The 20,935-nt window shown below is 38.9% G+C and overlaps 1 protein-coding gene across 5 annotated transcripts in view; it reads right to left on the reverse strand.

Moving 5' to 3' along the window:
• The window catches only part of LOC126473733 (CCR4-NOT transcription complex subunit 7), a 130,258-nt gene that overhangs the window by 81,331 nt on the left and 27,992 nt on the right, over window positions 1-20,935 (reverse strand). For all 5 annotated transcript variants that reach the window (XM_050100982.1, XM_050100980.1, XM_050100981.1 and 2 more), the window contains one exon: window positions 15,212-15,354. In XM_050100982.1, the coding sequence (XP_049956939.1) occupies window positions 15,212-15,354 (143 nt within the window). The remainder of the gene's footprint in view (window positions 1-15,211; window positions 15,355-20,935) is intronic.

The raw sequence follows: 20,935 nt of genomic DNA on the forward strand, positions 1-20,935 counted from the left end.
GTAAAAACAGTAATGCTACATTGTCCATAATTGACAAGGAATTGACTGGAATCTTGAATATGTCAGCACTGTAGGATTTCTTGTGAATTATTTCAGTTATCCCAAAGTAAAACTGTGTCATAATAGAGACAAAGACAATTCAAAATTAAATCAAATTGTCTCAGTTGTACTACCCTGTTCATTACTAATCCATTTAATTAAAAATGAGTCAAGTGTACAAATGCATACAGTGTGTGTGTGTGTGTGTGTGTGTGTGAGAGAGAGAGAGAGAGAGAGAGAGAGAGAGAGAGGGGGGGGGGCAGGGGGGGAGGGAGGGAGGGAGAGAGATTGATTTTGGTGCTGACAATAACTGAGTGAGAGAGAAAACAATAAATGGTTTTATTCACACACTCAAAAGTCTATCCTAGTATTACCCACCCTTCAATTTTGGCATATACAGAGTGTTTCCCAATTCCTATTACAGGCTTTACAAGTTGTAAAGGGAGGTTGGTGAATCAAATTTTGACAAGGAATCTGTGTTCAGAAATATACTATTTGGATATAAAATAAGTTTGATGATCCGATCACGATCACACGCTTCACGGCACGCACACGGAAGAGACAATGAGCTCTGATGTGTGTCTTACACAGCAGCTGCTCCAATGGATGATCCCGCCATTGTTTGTGTTAGGGTGGTGGATAGGTTCAAAGTTTTTTTGTTCTGCATGTCAGTATTCTGGTTGCTATGGGTTTATTTATAAAGTGTCATCTTTTATTTGTAGTCCACTGTTGCTATTTGAATTTAAGAAGTCTTTTTGTCATTTGGAGATAGTGAGGAGCTGTGAATGGTGGAAAATGAGGAGAAATCTGAACATTTCAGATCTTCGTTCATTTGCATACAATAGAGGGGTTGACAGCAGGGGTCGCAGCCAGAGACATTTGCATTATGTATGGGGATAATGCCATTGGAGAGGGAACATAAAAAAATTGTTTTCTTGTTTTAAGTAGGATCATTTTGACTTTAGTGATTCTCCACATTCAGGAAAACATTTGAGATTTGATGATTGCTTGAACGCATTTATCCACAATGATTCACATCAGTGTACTCAGTAACTGTCAAATGTGGTGAACAGTGATCACTCCACCATTGCCCAACATTTGCATGCAATGAGGAGGGATCAAAAATTGGAGTACGGATAACACACATGCTCTAAGCCAAAATTTTAAAAAATCAGCAGATGGTTAGATGTGCATCTCTGCTTAGTCGTCATCAACTGACTTGTGAACAACACTGAACATTTCTATCCTACTGGTGACGGGAAATGGTGTCTTTATGCTAACATAAGAGAAAGAAAGGAATGGTTGAGCCCAAACAAAGCAGCAACCACCCCTACAAAACACCTGCACACATCCACAAAAAATAATGTTATGCATCTGGTGGAACATTGACGGTGTTGGGTACTATGAATTACATCTCTGAGGTGTAACCATCACTGCTGGCATTTATTATTAACAAATATGACATCTTGTACATACAGTTCAAGAACAATGACCAGGAAGACTTTGTGAAGTGATGCTACTGCACAATAATGCGCACCTGCATTCTGCTAGACACACAAAACAGTACACAGGAGTTGGATTGGGAAGTCATTCCACACCCACATTGTTCACCTGATCTTGTGCCATTCTGTTCTCTATCAAACAACCTTTAAGGACTTGCTTTCTGGATGAAAATGCACTATGACCATGGCCTGACGAGTTCTTTGCCACAAAACTATGAGATTTCTAGCATCCCAGAACCGAAAAGTTACCCTAGCATTGGCAGACTGTTGTAAATAATGAAGCAGACCTTTGTTTTTATTAGAGTTGCAGGGAAACACTAGGCAACAACCCAATACAAGGTGTACCTGCAATGCAGGCTTTCATACACACGGTCCAGGTGTGTGTGTCATGGAGCACTACAAGCCTCTTAGTTGCAAACATATTGCATCTTACAGCTGTCCTCATAATCTGACAAAAATGTGATGGACTGAAGCTATCCGGAAAAGTTCGTAATACATGCATTGTGCGGCTTTACCGTTAAGTACTGTACCACGATCCAATCTTCAAAATTATTTTATATCCAAATAGTAAATTTCCAGATGTGGGTTCTGTATAAAAACTATCTACTAAGTCCTCTCTCTACAAACCCAAGAAATCGGTGACGGGAACTGTGAGACACCCTGTATAGCTCATTTTTGAATGGCTAAATCATATTAATTGAACACGACTATGATCATCTCTGAAGGGAACGCACTTAACACACTGAACTGAAGATATACGTAACACACATTCGCACAATGTACTATTTGTGCTACACATGAAGTTGAATACTATCGAAAATCTTACTTCAATCACTCTTTTATATTAAGTCTTATTATTTCCTTACTGTGTTCTGTGTGCTATTTATAAACAAGTCATTATAATTGGGGTGGTGCAAAAAATTCATAGTGTTTTTCCGTAAGTGTAATAAACACAACAGATACGCATAATAGAGACTTTAGTCATCAATAATACGTTCTATTTCACTATTTACAACAGACTGCCAATGCTGTGGTATCTTTTCAATTCCAGAATTTTAGAAATCACATGGTTTTCAGGCAAAAAAACTCATCAAGCCATGTTTGTTGAGCATTTTCATTCAGAAAGGAAGTTCTTTGCAGGCTGTTTGACAGACAGCAGAGAAATTGAAAATCTGAGGACACAAGATCGTGTGAATAAAGTGAGTGCGGAATGACTTCCCAACCCAACTTTTGTGTAGTGCTTTATGTCTGTCTAGCAGAATGTGGGTGGGCGTTATTGTGGAGTGGCATCACTCCACACAGTGTTCCTGCCTGTTGTTCTTGGACTGTGTCTGCAAAACATCTAATTTGTTAACAATAAATGGCAGCTGTGATGGTTACACCTCGGAGATGTAATTCTTAGCACACAACACCATCACTGCTCCAACAGATGTGTAACATTTTTTGTGGGTGTGTGCAGGTCTTTGTACTGGTAGCTGTTGGTTTGGGTTTGTTTGGGCTCGACCATTCTTTTCTTTTCCTTATGCTAGCATAAATACACCATTTCTTGTCGTAAGTAACAATACAGAATAGGAATGGTCGGTGTTTTTCACATTTCAATTGATGATGAGCAAGCAGAGATGCACATATGGCCATCTGCTAAGTGTTGTTATTTTGGCTTAAAGCATGCGGTACCCATACATCTTATTTTTTAATCTTCCCCATTGCATGAAAATGTGGCATGTTGATGGAATGATCACAGTTCGTCACATTTGCCAGTTCTCGAGTACAATGACGTCGATCATTGTGGATTAATATGTTTAAACTATCTTCTTCAAATCTCAAAGGTCTTCCTAAATGTGGAGAGTCACTTATGTCAAAACATTCCTCCTCAAAATGAGAACACACTTTTCTTGCCATGCTCAGTCCAAAGGCATTATCCCTAAACATGGCACAAATGTTTCTGGCTGCCTCCACTGTTGTCATCCCTCTACTGAACTCAAACAGAAGAATATTTTGGAAATGTTCCGATTTCTCCAACTGGCACTTAGTTTTCTAGCATCCACAGCTCCACTTGCTATCTCCTTATAACAAAATGGCAATGCGTGAACTGAAACAGCAACAGTGAACTACAAATAAAAAAGACAATTGATAAATGAACCCATAGCAGTTGGAATGCCAACATGCTAAACATAAATGTATGAACTTTTGTGCCAAATTAATGTAATTTAGATTACGTGTATAAACTTTCCACCATCAAGCATATACTCCATGCTGTTACAATAAAGCACTTATTCACAACAAACACAGAAACTAATCTCCTCAAAATACTTGAAAAGTTACCTGCTGCATTACTCAACAAGAAACAAATAAAACAGTGAGGTGAATGAAATTTAGCACTATGACCACAACAGCAGCAGAATAAGATTGAAATCCTTAGCCACCAAACTGCATAATTACGATCTCACAATGGCACCAAACATCACTTATACTAATGAAAAACCAAGTACACATGATTCTGATTCACTCCGGCAAACAATACACAAATGTTAATAGGCAATGTTTTAGTTGCAATGGAGTCCAAAGCCTAAAGACATACAGAAACACAATAGTTTGAAACATGTTTCCTCTAAGGAGATTACAAAAACTATTGTCACAAAAATCTTTTGATTCTTCCAGTTATATGTGGGCTGCAGATTATTGAAACCTCATGCTGACTTTACAGAACAAGCTTTTAACTACTGCTGCCATCACTCAATAATGCAAGATAACTTGATAGATATAAACATCCCTGAATTTCCCCACCAGTGCATAGCAGAACATGATAATGACATTAAATAGAAATAACTACTTAATGTTCTGCAAAATTTATTTAATGTAAGTATCCTTGATAGATACAAATATCCCCCCATGAACCATGGACGTTGCCAAGTTGGGGTGACTGGCGTGCCTGTATGATACAGATACTTGTAGCTTTACCGAAGGTGCAGCCACATCAGGGGGCTCCTGGAGAGGACAGCAGCATTTTCAGTGGTTGCAAGGGGGCACCAGTCAGGGTGGCTGACTGATCTGGCCTTGCAACATTAGTAAACATCGACTTGCATGACGGTACTGCAAATGGCTGAAAGCAAGGGAAACTACAGCTGTTATATTTCCACAGTACATACAGCTCTACTGAATGATGTAATGATGATTCCACTCTCCTTAGTAAAATACTGCCCAAGTAAATTAGTCACCCACTCTGATCTCCAAGCAGCAGCTATTCAGGAGGACATTGCCATCAGGAAAAATGAAACTAGCATTCTATGCATCACGATGTGGAACGTTACTACCCTTAAGTAGGTGGGTATGCAGGTGTTGTTGTTCTTGTTGTTGTTGTTGTTGTTGTTGTGGTCTTCAGTCCTGAGACTGGTTTGATGCAGCTCTCCATGCTACTCTATCCTGTGCAAGCTTCTTCATCTCCCAGTACCTACTGCAACCTACATCCTTCTGAATCTGCTTAGTGTATTCATCTCTTGGTCTCCCTCTATGATTATTACCCTCCACACTGCCCTCCAATGCTAAATTTGTGATCCCTTGATGCCTCAGAATAGGTCCTACCAACCGGTCCCTTCTTGTCAAGTTGTGCCACAAACTCCTCTTCTCCCCAATTCTATTCAATACCTCCTCATTAGTTATGTGATCTACCCATCTAATCCTCAGCATTCTTCTGTAGCACCACATTTCAAAAGCTTCTATTCTCTTCTTGTCCAAACTATTTTTCGTCCATGTTTCACACCCATACATGGCTACACTCCATACAAATACTTTCAGAAATGACTTCCTGACACTTACATCTATACTCGATGTTAACAAATTTCTCTTCTTCAGAAACGCTTTTCTTGCCATTGCCAGTCTACATTTTATATCTTCTCTACATCGACCATCATCAGTTATTTTGCTCCCCAAATAGCAAAGCTCCTTTACTACTTTAAGTGTCTCATTTCCTAATCTAATTCCCTCAGCATCACCCGACTTAATTAGACTACATTCCATTATCGTCATTTTGCTTTTGTTGATGTTCACCTTATATCCTCCTTTCAAGACACTGTCCATTCCATTCAACTGCTCTTCCAAGTCCTTTGCTGTCTCCGACAGAATTACAATGTCATCGGCGAACCTCAAAGTTTTTATTTCTTCTCCATGGATTTTAATACCTACTCCAAATTTTTCTTTTGTTTCCTTTACTGCTTGCTCGATATACAGATTAAATAACATCGGGGAGAGGCTACAACCCTGTCTCACTCCCTTCCCAACCACTGCTCCCCTTTCATGTCCCTAGACAATTATAACTGCCATCTGCAGGTGTTGACAGATGTGAAAATTACCGAACTGTCAGTTTAATAAGTCACAGCTGCAAAATACTAACACGAATTCTTTACAGACGAATGGAAAAACTGATAGAAGCCGACCTCGGAGAAGATCAGTTTGGATTCCGTAGAAATGTTGGAACACGTGAGGCAATACTGACCCTACGACTTATCTTAGAAGAAAGATTAAGGAAAGGTAAACCTACGTTTCTAGCATTTGTAGACTTAGAGAAAGCTTTTGAAAATGTTGATTGGAATACTCTCTTTCAAATTCTGAAGGTGGCAGGGGTAAAATACAGAGAGCGAAAGGCTATTTACAATTTGTACAGAAACCAGATAGAAGTTATAGGAGTCGAGGGACATGAAAGGGATGCAGTGGTTGGGAAGGGAGTGAGACAGGGTTGTAGCCTATCCCCGATGTTATTCAATCTGTATATTGAGCAAGCAATAAAGGAAACAAAAGAAAAGTTCAGAGTAGGTATTAAAATCCATGGAGGAGAAATAAAAACTTTGAGGTTCGCCGATGACATTGTAATTCTGTCAGAGACAGCAAAGGACTTGGAAGAGCAGTTGAACGGAATGGACAGTATCTTGAAAGGAGGGTATAAGATGAACACCAACAAAAGCAAAACGAGGATAATGGAGTGTAGTCGAATTAAGTCGGGTGATGCTGAGGGAATTAGATTAGGAAATGAGCACTTAAAGTAGTAAAGTAGTTTTGCTATTTGGGAAGCAAAATAACTGATGATGGTCGAAGTAAAGAGGATATAAAATGTAGACTGGCAATGGCAAGGAAATCGTTTCTTAAGAAGAGAAATTTGTTAACATTGAGTATTGATTTAAGTGTCAGGAAGTTGTTTCTAAAAGTATTTGTATGGAGTGTAGCCATGTATGGAAGCGAAACGTGGACGATAAATAGCTTAGACAAGAAGAGAATAGAAGATTTCGAAATGTGATGCTACAGAAGAATGCTAAAGATTAGATGGGTTGATCACATAACTAATGAGGAGGTATTGAGTAGAATTGGGGAGAAGAGGAGCTTGTGGCACAACTTGACTAGAAGAAGGGATCGGTTGGTAGGACATGTTCTGAGACATCGAGGGATCACCAATTTAGTATTGGAGGGCAGTGTGGAGGGAAAATATCGTAGAGGGAGACCAAGAGATGAATACACTAAACAGATTCAGAAGGATGTAGGTTGCAGTAGGTACTGGGAGATGAAGAAGCTTGCAGAGGATAGAGTAGCATGGAGAGCTGCATCAAACCAGTCTCAGGACTGAAGACCACAACAACAACAACAACAACAACAACAACATATTCTTCTTGAAGTCTGAGGGTATTTCACCTGTCTCATACATCTTGCTCACCAGATGGTAGAGTTTTGTCAAGACTGGCTCTCCCAAGGCCGTCAGTAGTTCTAATGGAATGTTGCCTACTCCCGGGACCTTGTTTCGACTCAGGTCTTTCAGTGCTCTGTCAAACTCTTCACGCAGTATTGTATCTCCCATTTCGTCTTCATCTACATTCTCTTCCATTTCCAGAATATTGTCCTAAAGTACGTCGCCCTTGTATAGACCCTCTATATACTCCTTCCACCTTTGTGCTTTCCCTTCTTTGCTTAGAACTGGGTTTCCATCTGAGCTCTTGATATTCATACAAGTGGTTCTCTTTTCTCCAAAGGTCTCTCTAATTTTCTTGTAGGCAGTCTCTATCTTACTCCTAGTGAGATAAGCCTCTACATCCTTACATTTGTCCTCTAGCCATCCCTGCTTAGCCATTTTGCACTTCCTGTCGATCTCATTTTTGAGACGTTTGTATTCCTTTTTGCCTGCTTCATTCACTGCATTTTTATATTTTCTCCTTTCATCAATTAAATTCAATATTTCTTCTGTTACCCAAGGATTTCTACTAGCCCTCGTCTTTTTACCTACTTGATCCTCTGCTGCCTTCACTACTTCATCCCTTAGAGCTACCCATTCTTCTTCTACTGTATTTCTTTCCCCCCATTTGTGGCAATAGTTCCCTTACGCTCTCCCTGAAACTCTGTACAACCTCTGGTTTAATCAGTTTGTCCAGATCCCATCTCCTTAAATTCCCACCTTTTTCCAGTTTCTTCAGTTTTAATCTACAGCTCTTAACCAATAGATTGTGGTCAGAATCCACATCTGCCCCTGAAAATGTCTTACAATTTAATACCTGGTTCCTAAATCTCTGCCTTACCATTATATAATCTATCTGATACCTTCTAGTATTTCCAGGATTCTTCTGTGTGTACAACCTTCTTTTATAATTCTTGAACCAAGTGTTAGCTATGATTAAGTTATGCTCTGTGCAAAATTCTACCAGACGGCTTCCTCTTTCATTTCCATATTCACCTACTATGTTTCCTTCTCTCCCTTTTCCTACTCTCAAATTCCAGTCACCCATGACTACTAAATTTTCGTCTCCCTTCACTACCTGAATAATTTCTTTTATCTCATCATACATCTCATCAATTTCTTCATCATCTGCAGTGCTAGTTGGCATATAAACTTGTACTATTGTAGTAGGTGTGGGCTTCATGTCTATCTTGGCCACAATAATGCGTTCACTATGCTGTTTGTAGTAGCTTACCCGCACTCCTGTTTTTTTATTCATTATTAAACCTACTCCTGCATTACCCCTATTTGATTTGGTATTTATAACCCTGTATTCACCTGACCAAAAGTCTTGTTCCTCCTGCCACCAAACTTTACTAATTCCCACTATATCGAACTTTAACCTATCCATTTCCCTTTTTAAGTTTTCTAACCTACCTGCCCAATTAAGGGATCTGACATTCCACGCTCCGATCCGCAGGACGCCAGTTTTCTTTCTCCTGATAACGACGTCCTCTTGAGTGAAACTTCCTGGCAGATTAAAACTGTGTGCCCGACCGAGACTCGAACTCAGGACCTTTGCCTTTCGCGGGCAAGTGCTCTACCAACTGAGCTACCAAAGCACGACTCATGCCCGGTACTCACAGTTTTACTTCTGCCAGTACCTCGTCTCCTACCTTCCAAACTTTACGGAAGCTCTCCTGGCAGGAAGTTTCATATCAGCGTACACTCCGCTGCAGAGTGAAAATCTCATTTGTCCTCTTGAGTAGTCCCCGCCCAGAGATCCGAATGAGGGACTATTTTACCTCCGGAATATTTTACCCAAGAGGATGCCATCATCATTTAACCATGCAGTAAAGCTGCATGCCCTCGGGAAAAATTATGGCTGTAGTTTCCCCTTGCTTTCAGCCGTTCGCAGTACCAGCACAGCAAGGCCGTTTTGGTTAGTGTTACAAGGCCAGATCAGACTGTTGCCCCTGCAACTACTGAAAAGGCTGCTGCCCCTCTTCAGGAACCACAGGTTTGTATGGTCTCTCAACAGATACCCCTCCGTTGTGGTTGCACCTACGGTACGGCCATCTGTATCACTGAGGCACACAAGCCTCCCCACCAACGGCAAGGTCCATGGTTCATTGGGGGGGGGGGGGGGGGGGGGGGGGGGGGTGTTACGCAGGTAAAAGACTGGAATTTGATAGTAAGAAAAGGAGAATATAGAAAAATGGTAGGAGAAAAAGGACTGACAGAGATGAATGAACTAAAAAGCCTTCTAGTGGAATTCTGCACTGAGAAGAATTTAATCATTGTTAACACTTGGTTTAAAAATCATGAAATAAGGTTAATGACAATATTACAAAAAGTCAGGATGGAATAATGACAGTATTATGAGAAGGACTGTTGCTACTCACCATATACCGAAGATGTTCAGTCACAGATGTTGTGCCTATCTGCGACTTGGAGTCTGTACTATATTGTAATAACTATCTTTTTCGTAATATTGTCAGCATATAGAGGAGATGTTGAGTTGCAGACAGCACAACAAAAAAACAGCTAGACACGTGAGCTTTCAGCCAAAACACCTTCTTCTAAGGATGATGTAACACACACACACACACACACACACACACACACACACACACACACACACACACACATTCACTGAAGAACAGGCTCTGGCCACTGAGGCTGTCCTCAGTGGCCAGAGACAGGCTCTGGCCACTGAGGCTGTCCTCAGTGGCCAGAGACAGTGTTCCTGTGTGTGTGTGTGTGTGTGTGTGTGTGTGTGTGTGTTGTCTACTCTAGAAGGCCTTTTGGCCAAAAACTCACATGTTTAGCAGTCTTTTTTGTTTTTCCTGCCTGCATCTCCACTGTATGGTGAGTTGCATTCTATCCTTTTCACAAAATTGTCATTATTTCCATCCCAGATTTTCTATTGTGTGAAAGAAGGTTATAGACATTGAAGAGACTAGTGGCATTGGAAGGTTTCAAACAGATTATAACATAATGGTAGACAGAGATTTTGAAACCAGATTTTAAACATTCCAAGGAGCAGAAGGGGACTCTCGCTATAAGAACTAAACATTAAAACTGAAGAAATTTCAGAAAGACAGGAAATGAGACAGGGATAAGCTGAAAGGACTAGAAGTTGTTGAGAGTTTCGGAGAGGGTATTAGGTAATGACTGGCTGAAACAGGGGTAAGAAACCCATTAGGAGATGAACGGATAGCCTTCAGAGATGAAATAGTGAAGATAACAGGGAATCAAATAATTAAAAAGACAAGACCTAGAAGAAATCCTTGGATAACACAGTTGATATTGAATTTAATCGAAGAAAGGAGAAAATATAAAAGCACAGCAAATGAAACAGGCCAAAAGTAATACAAGTATCTAAAAATTAGATTGACAGGAAGTATAGAATGTCAACACAGTAAGGCTACACAAGAAATTCAAAGTTGTAGAAGCATGTAAAACTATGGGAAAGTTATATGCCACCTATAGAAAAATTAACATAATCTTTGGAGAAAACAAAAGCAACTCCATGACTATTAAGAGTTCAGATGGCAACCTCATACTAAGCAAGGAAGGGAAGGATGCTAGATGGAAGGGATATGCAGAAGACCTACGGAAAGGAAACAAAAGCAATATTAAGTACGGGGAGGAGGAATTTGACAGAGCTCTGATGACCTAAGTAGAAAGAAGTCCCTTGGAGTTTATGACATTCCCTCAGAATTGTTGAGATCGTTCGGACAAGCCAGCCATGATAAAACTATTCCTGCTGATATGTGTCAGTTTAACAAGTTATGGTTGTGAAATACTGACAAAAAATATTTCAGAAGAATAGAAAAATTGGTAGAAGCTAACCCTGGGAAGTATCTGTTTGGAACATATGAGGCAATAATGACCCTACAACTCATCTTAGAAGGTAAAACATTCCGAATATTTGATAATTTAGAGAAAGCTTTTGAAAATATTCATTGGCATACACTCTTTGAAATTCTGAAGGTAGCAAAGGTAAAATACAAGGGAGCAAAAAGTTGTCTATGACTTTTACAAAAAGAAGGAAGAAAGATTAGAGTTGAATGTCCCGTCAACATCGAGACCATTAGATATGTAGCACAAGCTCTGATTAGGGAAGGATAGGGAGGGAAATCAGTCATGCCCTTTTACAGGAACCATCCCGACAGTTGCCTTAATTGATTTAGGGAAATCATACAAAACCTAAATTTGGATGGCTGGACAGGGATTTCAGCCACTGTCCTCCTGAATGCAAGTCCAGTGTGCTAACCACTGCACCACCTCACTAGGTAGATGTGAATGTAGATACACAACTTGTACTGCAGTTATGATAGTCGATGGGCATGAAATGGAAGCAGTAGCTAAAAAGTGAATGAGACAGGGTTGTAGCCTCTCCCAATGTTTTCCAATATGTACACTGAGCAAGCAGTAATGTAAACCTAAGAGAAATGAAGGGTAATTTAGTTTAGTTGAATTAAACCAGGTGATGTTAATGGAGGATGATTAGGGAATTAGACAATAAAAGTAGTTGTTGAGTTTTGCTATTTAAACAGTAAAATAACTGTTGATTCCCAAATTAGAGAAGATATAAAATGGAGACTGGCAACAGAAAGAAAAGCATTTCTGAAAAAGAGAAATTTGTTAACCTTGAATATAAATTTAAATGTTAGGAAGTCTTTTATAAAGCTATTTCTCTGAAGGGTAGCCTTGTACAGAAGTTCCGATAACAATAGAATACAAGCTTTTGAAATGTGCTGCTACATAATAATGTCATAAATTAGGTTGTAGTTTCAGTGACACCAACACTGGCAGAATCCGTTGACAACCAACACAGCCAAAGACAGATGGTACCCCCCCCCCCCCCCCAAATCAGTACGCCAATACATGATGAACAGTCACAATGCAGCTGATCTCATCACCTGACCGTACAGACTTCAGGTGACAATTGCAGAAATTCAAATAAATTTGTTTCCTTCAGGTGAATGGGCCGAAATTCTCATACACAACATATGGACTATGAGAAACTGTCAAGTTTAATCCAGGATAAAAGTAGTTTTTGGTATCCTGAGAAATAAAAATATCATAACTGGGCTATAGCTCAGAATCTGTGGACTGAAATCTCCACTTTATTAGAAACGAAGGCATATTTTACTCTTAAAATTACTGTGTTGTATCTATTTTGAACTGTAGCATGTGGGCATTAGCTGACTACAAATTATTATTACTGCTTACAGGCATTTTCATGCCGGAAGGGAGGTGATTCTGTTATATGAGGTGGGTTCCGAATGTGATTTATCTGGTCAGAGTATCTTATTTTAAAACTTATGTTTATCTTTTACACATATACTGAATGACAGTCATTGAAGATTACAGTAATTGACATGTGTATTTTGCTGAAGTTAATTAAAGGTGCTACTCTTGCCTTTCAATGTCATCATCATCATCATCATCATCATCATCTCAAATATGTAACAGAACGTTTCTCTCTTCATCTCATATAATCGCAAAAGTTGACCTGTTATTCCTGTAACTGAGGAAGGAGTGTATAGTACCCACCACGTTCCTTTCGGGACATATAGAGCATTCACCATTTTTTAATAGCAAAAGCCGCAATACAGCACTTGTCTCCAAGCACAGAGGTGTTGAGGCATCCATCCCACTCAATGAAGATAAAATAGATAGACTACCTTGATAGAATAGGTCCTAACAAATGTCAAAGGTGATCACACACCCTGTGAACAAGCTGTCGCCTCTGGTGACTGCTTCTGCCGACCCATTGTTGGCACCACTCTGAACACAGCCTTAGAGGGAAGATCAAATAACTAATTAGGAGATACTGAATTGGACTGGGGGAAAAAAGAAATTTGTGGCACAATTTGACTAAGAGAAGAGATCAGTTGACATATGTCCTGAGGCACCAAGGAATCGTCAATTTGATAATGGAAGGAAGTATGGTAGGTAAAATCTATAGAGGGAGACCAAGGTTTGATAAGTAGGTTCAAATGGACATAGGTTGCAGCAGTTATGCAGAGATGAAACTGCTTGCAAACAACACCAAACACGAATACCTATACATGAATACCCATCTACTTAACATTACATAAATACTCCACAAATCATCATATAGTATGTACCAATATCACCCCACCCCCTTTCCAATGCCATTTGTAGATATTGTTCAAAAAGAGTGCCTCCTGGTATGCTATAAAAATAGAAACAAGCAAACTACATCTCATTACAAACTCATTTCATGCCTTCCTCACTAAGAAATTTTGGGCAAGTGGGCTGCAACAGAATACTGATTGACTTTGGGTTTTGTTAAAAAATCTTTGCAGAGAAAGAAATGTACAATCTCCCAAATGGCATCATTACAGAAAGAACAATGAAAACTGCCCTGCTCATATATTTTGTGACCACGGCAATGTATCTCATCAACACAAAACCTACAAGGGAAACTTGAATGGCCGGAATCTTATCTTCAGCATAGGAAGCAGAGGATCACAGACTAGCAGTAACACATGACTGAAACTTGACTATCCTGTTGTTAAACCATATGAATTCCTCTTTAACAGCTGACACATAGTTTCCTCTTTAATGGCTGACAGACTGTTCAACATCTGCCAATTTTTGCTGATGACATACATGTACAAACTGAGGTCCCAAACACAACAATACTATACACAATCTACAAATGGCTCGTACCACACAGATCAAGTATTATAAGTGCATAAGCTTCCATTTCCAGTGTCTGTTTTAATAAATTCAATTTGGATGTTAGAATACATCCAAATGGAACATTAAAACAACTACACAACCGACAGTTCAAGCTCCGGTTTTACAGTTGTTTTAGTGGAATACTGAAAATGATTTTAGTCAGGATGAGTAATGATCCTGCAAAGACTCATATTATATGATTTCCAACAAATAAAAGACCTGCTGGAACCTGGAAAACACATTAATGATTATATACTGAATGAAACACTTCATGTGGAACTCTTTGGGATCCGGTTGAATTCCAAGCTTTAATTTTAAGCAGAGAAATGTTTGAAAAAAGGAACAAGAAACACAGGTTATCTCATTTCTCAGACAGAAAATATAATCATTTGACACAGATAGTGAACAGATTGAGAACCAAGTTCAAACAAACTGCCAACCAAGCTCTAATACAATGTGTATCTATCAGAATTAAGAAATGTAATAGAGATCCCACCTCGTTTACAGGCAGTAGCAGAAAGCTTCTCAAGAAACAGGTACAAAATAAGGCACAAGTCCTCTGAAACATAAACAGTAACTGAAAACCATTCAGCAATGTGTAGAGCCTTCAATAACTACAACAGCAAAACATTATCCCATGATTCACCTTGAAACCCCAAAAAATTTTGGTCATTCTTTTTAAGTGGAGCAAACACCGTGTCCAGACTTGTTTTAAGTGCAACATGAACCAGTGTCCAGATTTGTACAGACAAGACAGGAACTGTATCATAAAATAGCAAAAATTGATTTATTGAATACTGGCTTAAAATGTTCTTTCACGAAGGAAAACTCAAAGAATGTTGCTATCATTAAATAGCTGTACCTCATGTAAGGTGGCATAGCAAAATAAGTACTAGTGGTACTGAAAATCATCTTACATCTCAAACTCAATAATGCTGCAGGACACTACCTGCTATGTTCCACACACAATTTGTAAGTCAATTAGGGCCACTCTTGATATTAAGTTATCAAAGACTTTTTCAACAGATGCATCTGCCCTTTGATTACAAAAGGGCACAGGTAACATCCATTAACACGAAAGTAGGTAGAGCTGAACCATAGAACTTCCAGTAGTAGTAGTAGTAGTAGTAGTAGTAGTAGTAGTCTGAGGAGGAGGAGGAGGAGGGACAGAGATCGAGGAGAGCATTGATAGGTGTGCTCATGTAATTAATAGGAATAAGTGAGTCACAACATTTGACAGTAGTACGGACTTAATTACCATTGCCACATAATGGTATTTCTGCACCACCTGACGGATCGTCTTGAATTCTTCTTCAAGATTGTGCCGCCAAACATCCCGTATTCCACACTCTTCATTGCTAGGAATGTTTGTGTGGCCCCCATGAGAACTTCCGCTACCTCCTAAAACAGACACAGGTATTTACTCACAATTTACAAGAGGCAATATATTATAAACAGCCAGAAGTTGTTGTTTACCTTTTTGGGGCTATTACTTTTTTTGTAAAACGGCATTACCTGATAAAACCACAGCAGTGGGAAATATTAGTACTTCAGACATCACAATTTCTTAATCCTATAATAATTTACACTGACAATGCACTAACCTGTCACTGTAGGCTTCAATTCCGTTTTGTTATGCAACATTAAGCAATTAAAAAATATATTTTGTACACCAAACATTCAGATTTGTTATGCAAAATAGCATACATGCAGATACGTACAGTGCTGTGTTGGTTCTTCATTATCTTCTAACGATCATGAACTACATACACATTCCACTTTATTCTGCATGCACCAATCACTGAGCCAAAAATGTCAACACATGACTAAAAACTTAACAATTAATAAAACTTCTACAACATAAACACCAGTGTGCTTCAACACACTTATTCCCTACACTTAATAATATAGATGTGGCTGATAGTTGTGACAATTTCAGGTAAATTATTCTCTTATGAGCAACAACAAAGCAGAAACATGGACCACAAGACTATTTTATGATACAACAAACTCCACCAAGTAGCCAAACCCAAATTACTACACTAATTTCATGGTTTCTGAGATGACTCAAAACTGAATATACCACAGCAGAAGTGATGACTTCTCAGAGAAAAGCATTCAGTCATGAAGATACACAAACCAATGCGACAAATCGCTACTGATACAGTCTGAATGGCAAGAGCATAATGCGACAAAAAAGAACTGAACAAATTATGCCACAACTAAGTTAATGTGCAGCGTGTATGAATCAACAATAATGACAAGTCATCTTTAAAAAGGAAGTTTTAATTCAAATGCTTAAGAAATCTGATGCACACACGAAATAACATGTTACTATAAACAAACATGTTGTAATTCCGGAGCTGTCTATATGCAGTATAATGACTGTAGAAATGTGACACTTATATAGACTAGAGTACAAAGTCCTGTAAAAGAAATGAGACACATTAATAACCCTACTAACCAATCAGTTACACGAACAAAAATACATTTAAAAACTTGCAACTCCAAAAAGTTTGAAAATGCAGCTTTATCTCAGAAGAAAAAAAAAAAAACTATAGCCCCCATATCTCTGCACGTCTGTGTGCAGGTGGTAGAAACTCTGATTTTCATGCAAAGTTTACTTTTCCAGATGAAGTGATGGATTTGTTGGATTTCTGTTTCATAGTCTGCTAAAATGTAGGACATAGAGGCGTCCAGTCTCCCTCCTCAGAGCTGTCAGGTTAATGAATTACGCATTCCTGTTAGATGGACACCAACCAAACTGGGACGAGTCTTTCACATTGATGCTATGGGTCAGCTGTGTGTAGCTTGTATAATTTGGACTGTAAAATGGGTTCCTTCCAAGAGAGTGAGATGAAGTTGTAGTTTTTCAGTCTATATACCAGGTAGTAGAAGTCTTAAGCGATCGTTGTAAATTTTGTAAAATAATAATTACCTTCAGGCAGTTTCATTGGTGTTTCTATCTTGTGAAGCTCATAAAATAGACTGAGGATATGCACTACCAGCGAATGCCATGGGTAAAATTTATCCAGTGGTTGGAGGCAGCTCACTGAATCACAGCATAAGAGAGACTTTTTCTTCCTTAGTCACATACATTCCACGGTTTGGATGAGGGCTACAAACTTGGTCATAAAAATGACGTGTGCTCAATGAATCTCCCTATCCATATTGCATAATCAACAATGTTGTTGTTCTCATATCAACTGGACAGATGAGTCCTTAGCTGGGGTAGTCATGAAATACTGGAATGTAGTAATCATCTGTACTTAATAAGGTATGTGCTCTCTATACAGCCTCGGAACATGCAAAAATGTGTTACACAATGGGCTACCTCAAAAGGGAGGTTTTCATCATTATACAGAGTAGGCACTATCAGGCACTCAACGGATTGTTGCTGCATAAATGACATAAATGAGTCTACTATTACTAACCCAAGTCAATATTCCTGCTTCTAGCCTTACCCCACTGCAATGGATCGGTACAGCAGGCATCGTACCAACAGTGCAGCAGTTCACTATGGCACACATCCATAGCCTACATAAAATAAGTTAAAAGGTTTTTATTTAAGTACAAGAAGCTATAAGGTCAACCCATCAGCAAACCAAAGGCGTCTCGTTTTACAACACAGTTCCTTCTTTAGAAGTCAAGTGTGGTAGTCAAGTCAGTTAGTAGTTCCCAAACAAGAGTCCTATGAAGCAATGTTGCTCAACCCCACCAGATAACAGAACATTGCCTAAGAATAATTCAGAGTGAGGATGTAAAATCCTTACTCCACTGTAGTGTGTTACTGCGGTTTCCACAGGATTGAACGAGAACCCATGCTTCAAAATCCCATTTCTGTCCTCTTGTATATGGCTCCATGAAGTAAATAGACATTAGCACCCACTGATGAAGCACTGTAGTGTATACAGAGGTCATAAATACACAGTGTGAATGAAACAGCGGGCCAGCTGTAAATATGATGATATTAACAGGAACTGCAAAAACTGTCAACTCTCAGAGTCAATCCCTGTGCATTCCATTGTCATGGATATGATCAAGATTCTTCGCACATCTATAGAATGATGTGGTAAGTGCACTGCTAATACACCCATTAGTGTTCCATGGTGGTGACAGTGATGATCTCACCCCCACTCGAAGTAACATGGGCTTGAGAGAGAGAGAGGAATGAGTTTCCTCTGTCATCTGTACAATATCTTTAATTATGTTTGAAGAGTGTGAATGATTTTAGTCTGACGACAGGTAGCAACCACTAGTTTGGAACAGAAGGGTCCTCAATTCACTGTTCCGAATACCCAAGAATAACTGGTGTGGAAGAGGTCGGCAGGAAAGTTCCGCTGAAGGAAGCATGTTAAGACCAAGTTATACATACGAGATCCATCCTGGTATATGAGCCATGATCTGTGTTGAAATTCCTAGCTTTGCTGTGATATATTGGCTGGAACTGTGTCGTTCAGCAACTGGTCAATTTATTGTTTTCTAAGAGATCAATTTTTTCAGTCCCAGTGTCAACTCTAACTACCGAAATTCCCAGCAATACCACCGGTGGTGAGGAATGCTTCACTATGTTGAAAGAGGAGTCCCATTCCTTAGAAAGAGATGACGCAGGCTATATTGCAGCTGAAAATTCTTGTATGTACGAGGAAATAAATGTCTGCTGGTTAGCATTTTCACAATTTTACAATATGCAATGAAGTATTTATAGGAAGAAAGGTAATTTCCTGTAAAAGTGGGAAAAGCTGCACCAGAAAGATAAAAGTAACATTATACTTTCTATGAACACAAAAAATGAGGGTGGTGGTTTTTTTTTTTTTGCAACTCAAGAGAACATAGTTTATATTGCACACCGCGATTAGCTTTTTCAGATGACTATTAACTGAATCATTATTGAACACTATGCGTGTCCCAGCAGTAGGTAACTATCTAGAACATCTGCTCATAATGAGATGACTGAGGTATACCTAATAGGTTCAGAAGTACTCTTCCTTCCCTAACACACATCTGCATGACAAATCAAAAGCATGTGTATGAGGCAAAGTAACAATTTCTCAAATATATGTATGCAAGTTATAACACATTCTCCACGATTTTTTACAAGATACTTGCACAAATGCCATCAGACTTTCTTTTTCTAAAATCTTCTCTCCCCCTCCCCCTCTCTTTTCAGGTGAAACATCTACACTGACGACATCAACAAACTGCTCTTGATGGTTCCATGATGTCATTTTTTTTTTTGAAATAATAACATCCTTTCTTTCAAATAGCTGGACATTGTTGCAAGACAACATCCTTTCTCTTCTTCTTTACTGGTGTATTAGATCTTTCCCACCTCCTACAGTCTCCCAGTAATTCACCAAAATCACTCTCCCATGACCTAATTACCACAAACAAGGTGTGTTCAAAAAGTAATGGAAGTTCTCTAATTCCACATGCTGTATTAGTCTGATTCACATCATCTTTTCCCTGCTGCACTGGTAAATATGTCTGAAAAGTATATGCACAGTTTTAGCCATATGGAATACTTAGCGTGTTATCAACTGTCAAAAAGGTTACGAGTGTTTTGGTAGTATCGATGATTATTCATTTTGTGTAAAAACAAATCAGAGAATTTGTATCAAATTCTGGTATAAGAACAGAAATGGTAGAACTGGTTCGAAAAAGTTCGTGAAGATGGTGAAGCTGACAAATGGCACAGGTCATCAAATGATGAAATTGTGGAGAAGCGAAGGAAATGATTATGAATGACCATTAAATCACATACAGAGAAGTCATTAATGACAATGGCATACCAACTGGCTCATGCATTGAAACTTTTTCACACATTTTGGATGTGAATCATGTGACAGCAAAATTTGCTCCAAAACTGTTGAATTTGTAACAAAAACAGCTTCAATTGCAAGTTGCTCTGAGTCACTAGGTGAAGTCAAAAATAATGCAGAACTACAGAAGCGTGTCATAACATATAATGAGGGCTGGGTTTATGGATACGACAGCAAAATCAAGGTGCAATTGTACCAACGGATGCATTCCAGACGAAAAAATGCTCAACAGTTCCGGTCAAATGTTAAGGTTACGCACACTGTGTTCTTCGATTCTAACTGCATAGTGCACCATGAAATCTTGCCATAACATCAAATGATCAATAAGGAGTACTACTTACATATTCACACACAAACTGGAGGGAGTGGCAAGATAGGGGAGTGGGGTGTGCTTGCCCAGATTTGTGGGAAGACAGTTCACATGCCTTTTGCAACACAATAAATGCATCCGCTCACAATTCTTTGCTTTTTTTTTTGTTAATTTTTTTCCAGAAACAACACTGTAATAATGCCCCACACTCCATATTCGCCAGTTTAAGTCCCCATCATTCCACAAACACACACGATATTAAAAATGCATCCTGAGAGAGCCAAGAAACTATCACAAAGCTTGAACTCCTGATGTGTACCGGGGACTGGGAAAAAGCGTTGACACAGATGTATAACTAACGAGGACTATTTTGAAGCAGGTAACATTTAAGTATAGAAATTTTTTAAAAATACAACAAAATTAATATTCCATTATTTTTAACACACCTTGTGCACAATCGCCAATGGAAACACATGCAAAAACACACAAAAGAATAACTGCATGTACTCTTCCCTCGGTGTCAATGACAATACAGTGTTACATCACTGGATAAAACTGTAATTGTTTGCATATCTTTTTCATTTATGCCTTTACTATCAGAACCTAATGCCAAGATAAGTATTTTTTTTACTTCCAAACTGCAATATTTTCATTTCATTCTGGGTCTAAAATTAATTTCATTTGCTCCATTCACAAAATTGCATCACTATGCTAACTGAACGGACTTCAAATAATGCAAACCACTTTGGATTCACACCACAGTAATTCATTACAGCAAAATTGATGCAAATTTCATACTTTTTCCTTATGCTGCAACTGCCTGAATAACTAACAATTACAGCAAAATAAA

The sequence above is a fragment of the Schistocerca serialis genome, chromosome 4 (genome assembly GCF_023864345.2).
Source record: "Schistocerca serialis cubense isolate TAMUIC-IGC-003099 chromosome 4, iqSchSeri2.2, whole genome shotgun sequence".
Classification (NCBI taxonomy): Eukaryota; Metazoa; Arthropoda; class Insecta; order Orthoptera; family Acrididae; genus Schistocerca; species Schistocerca serialis.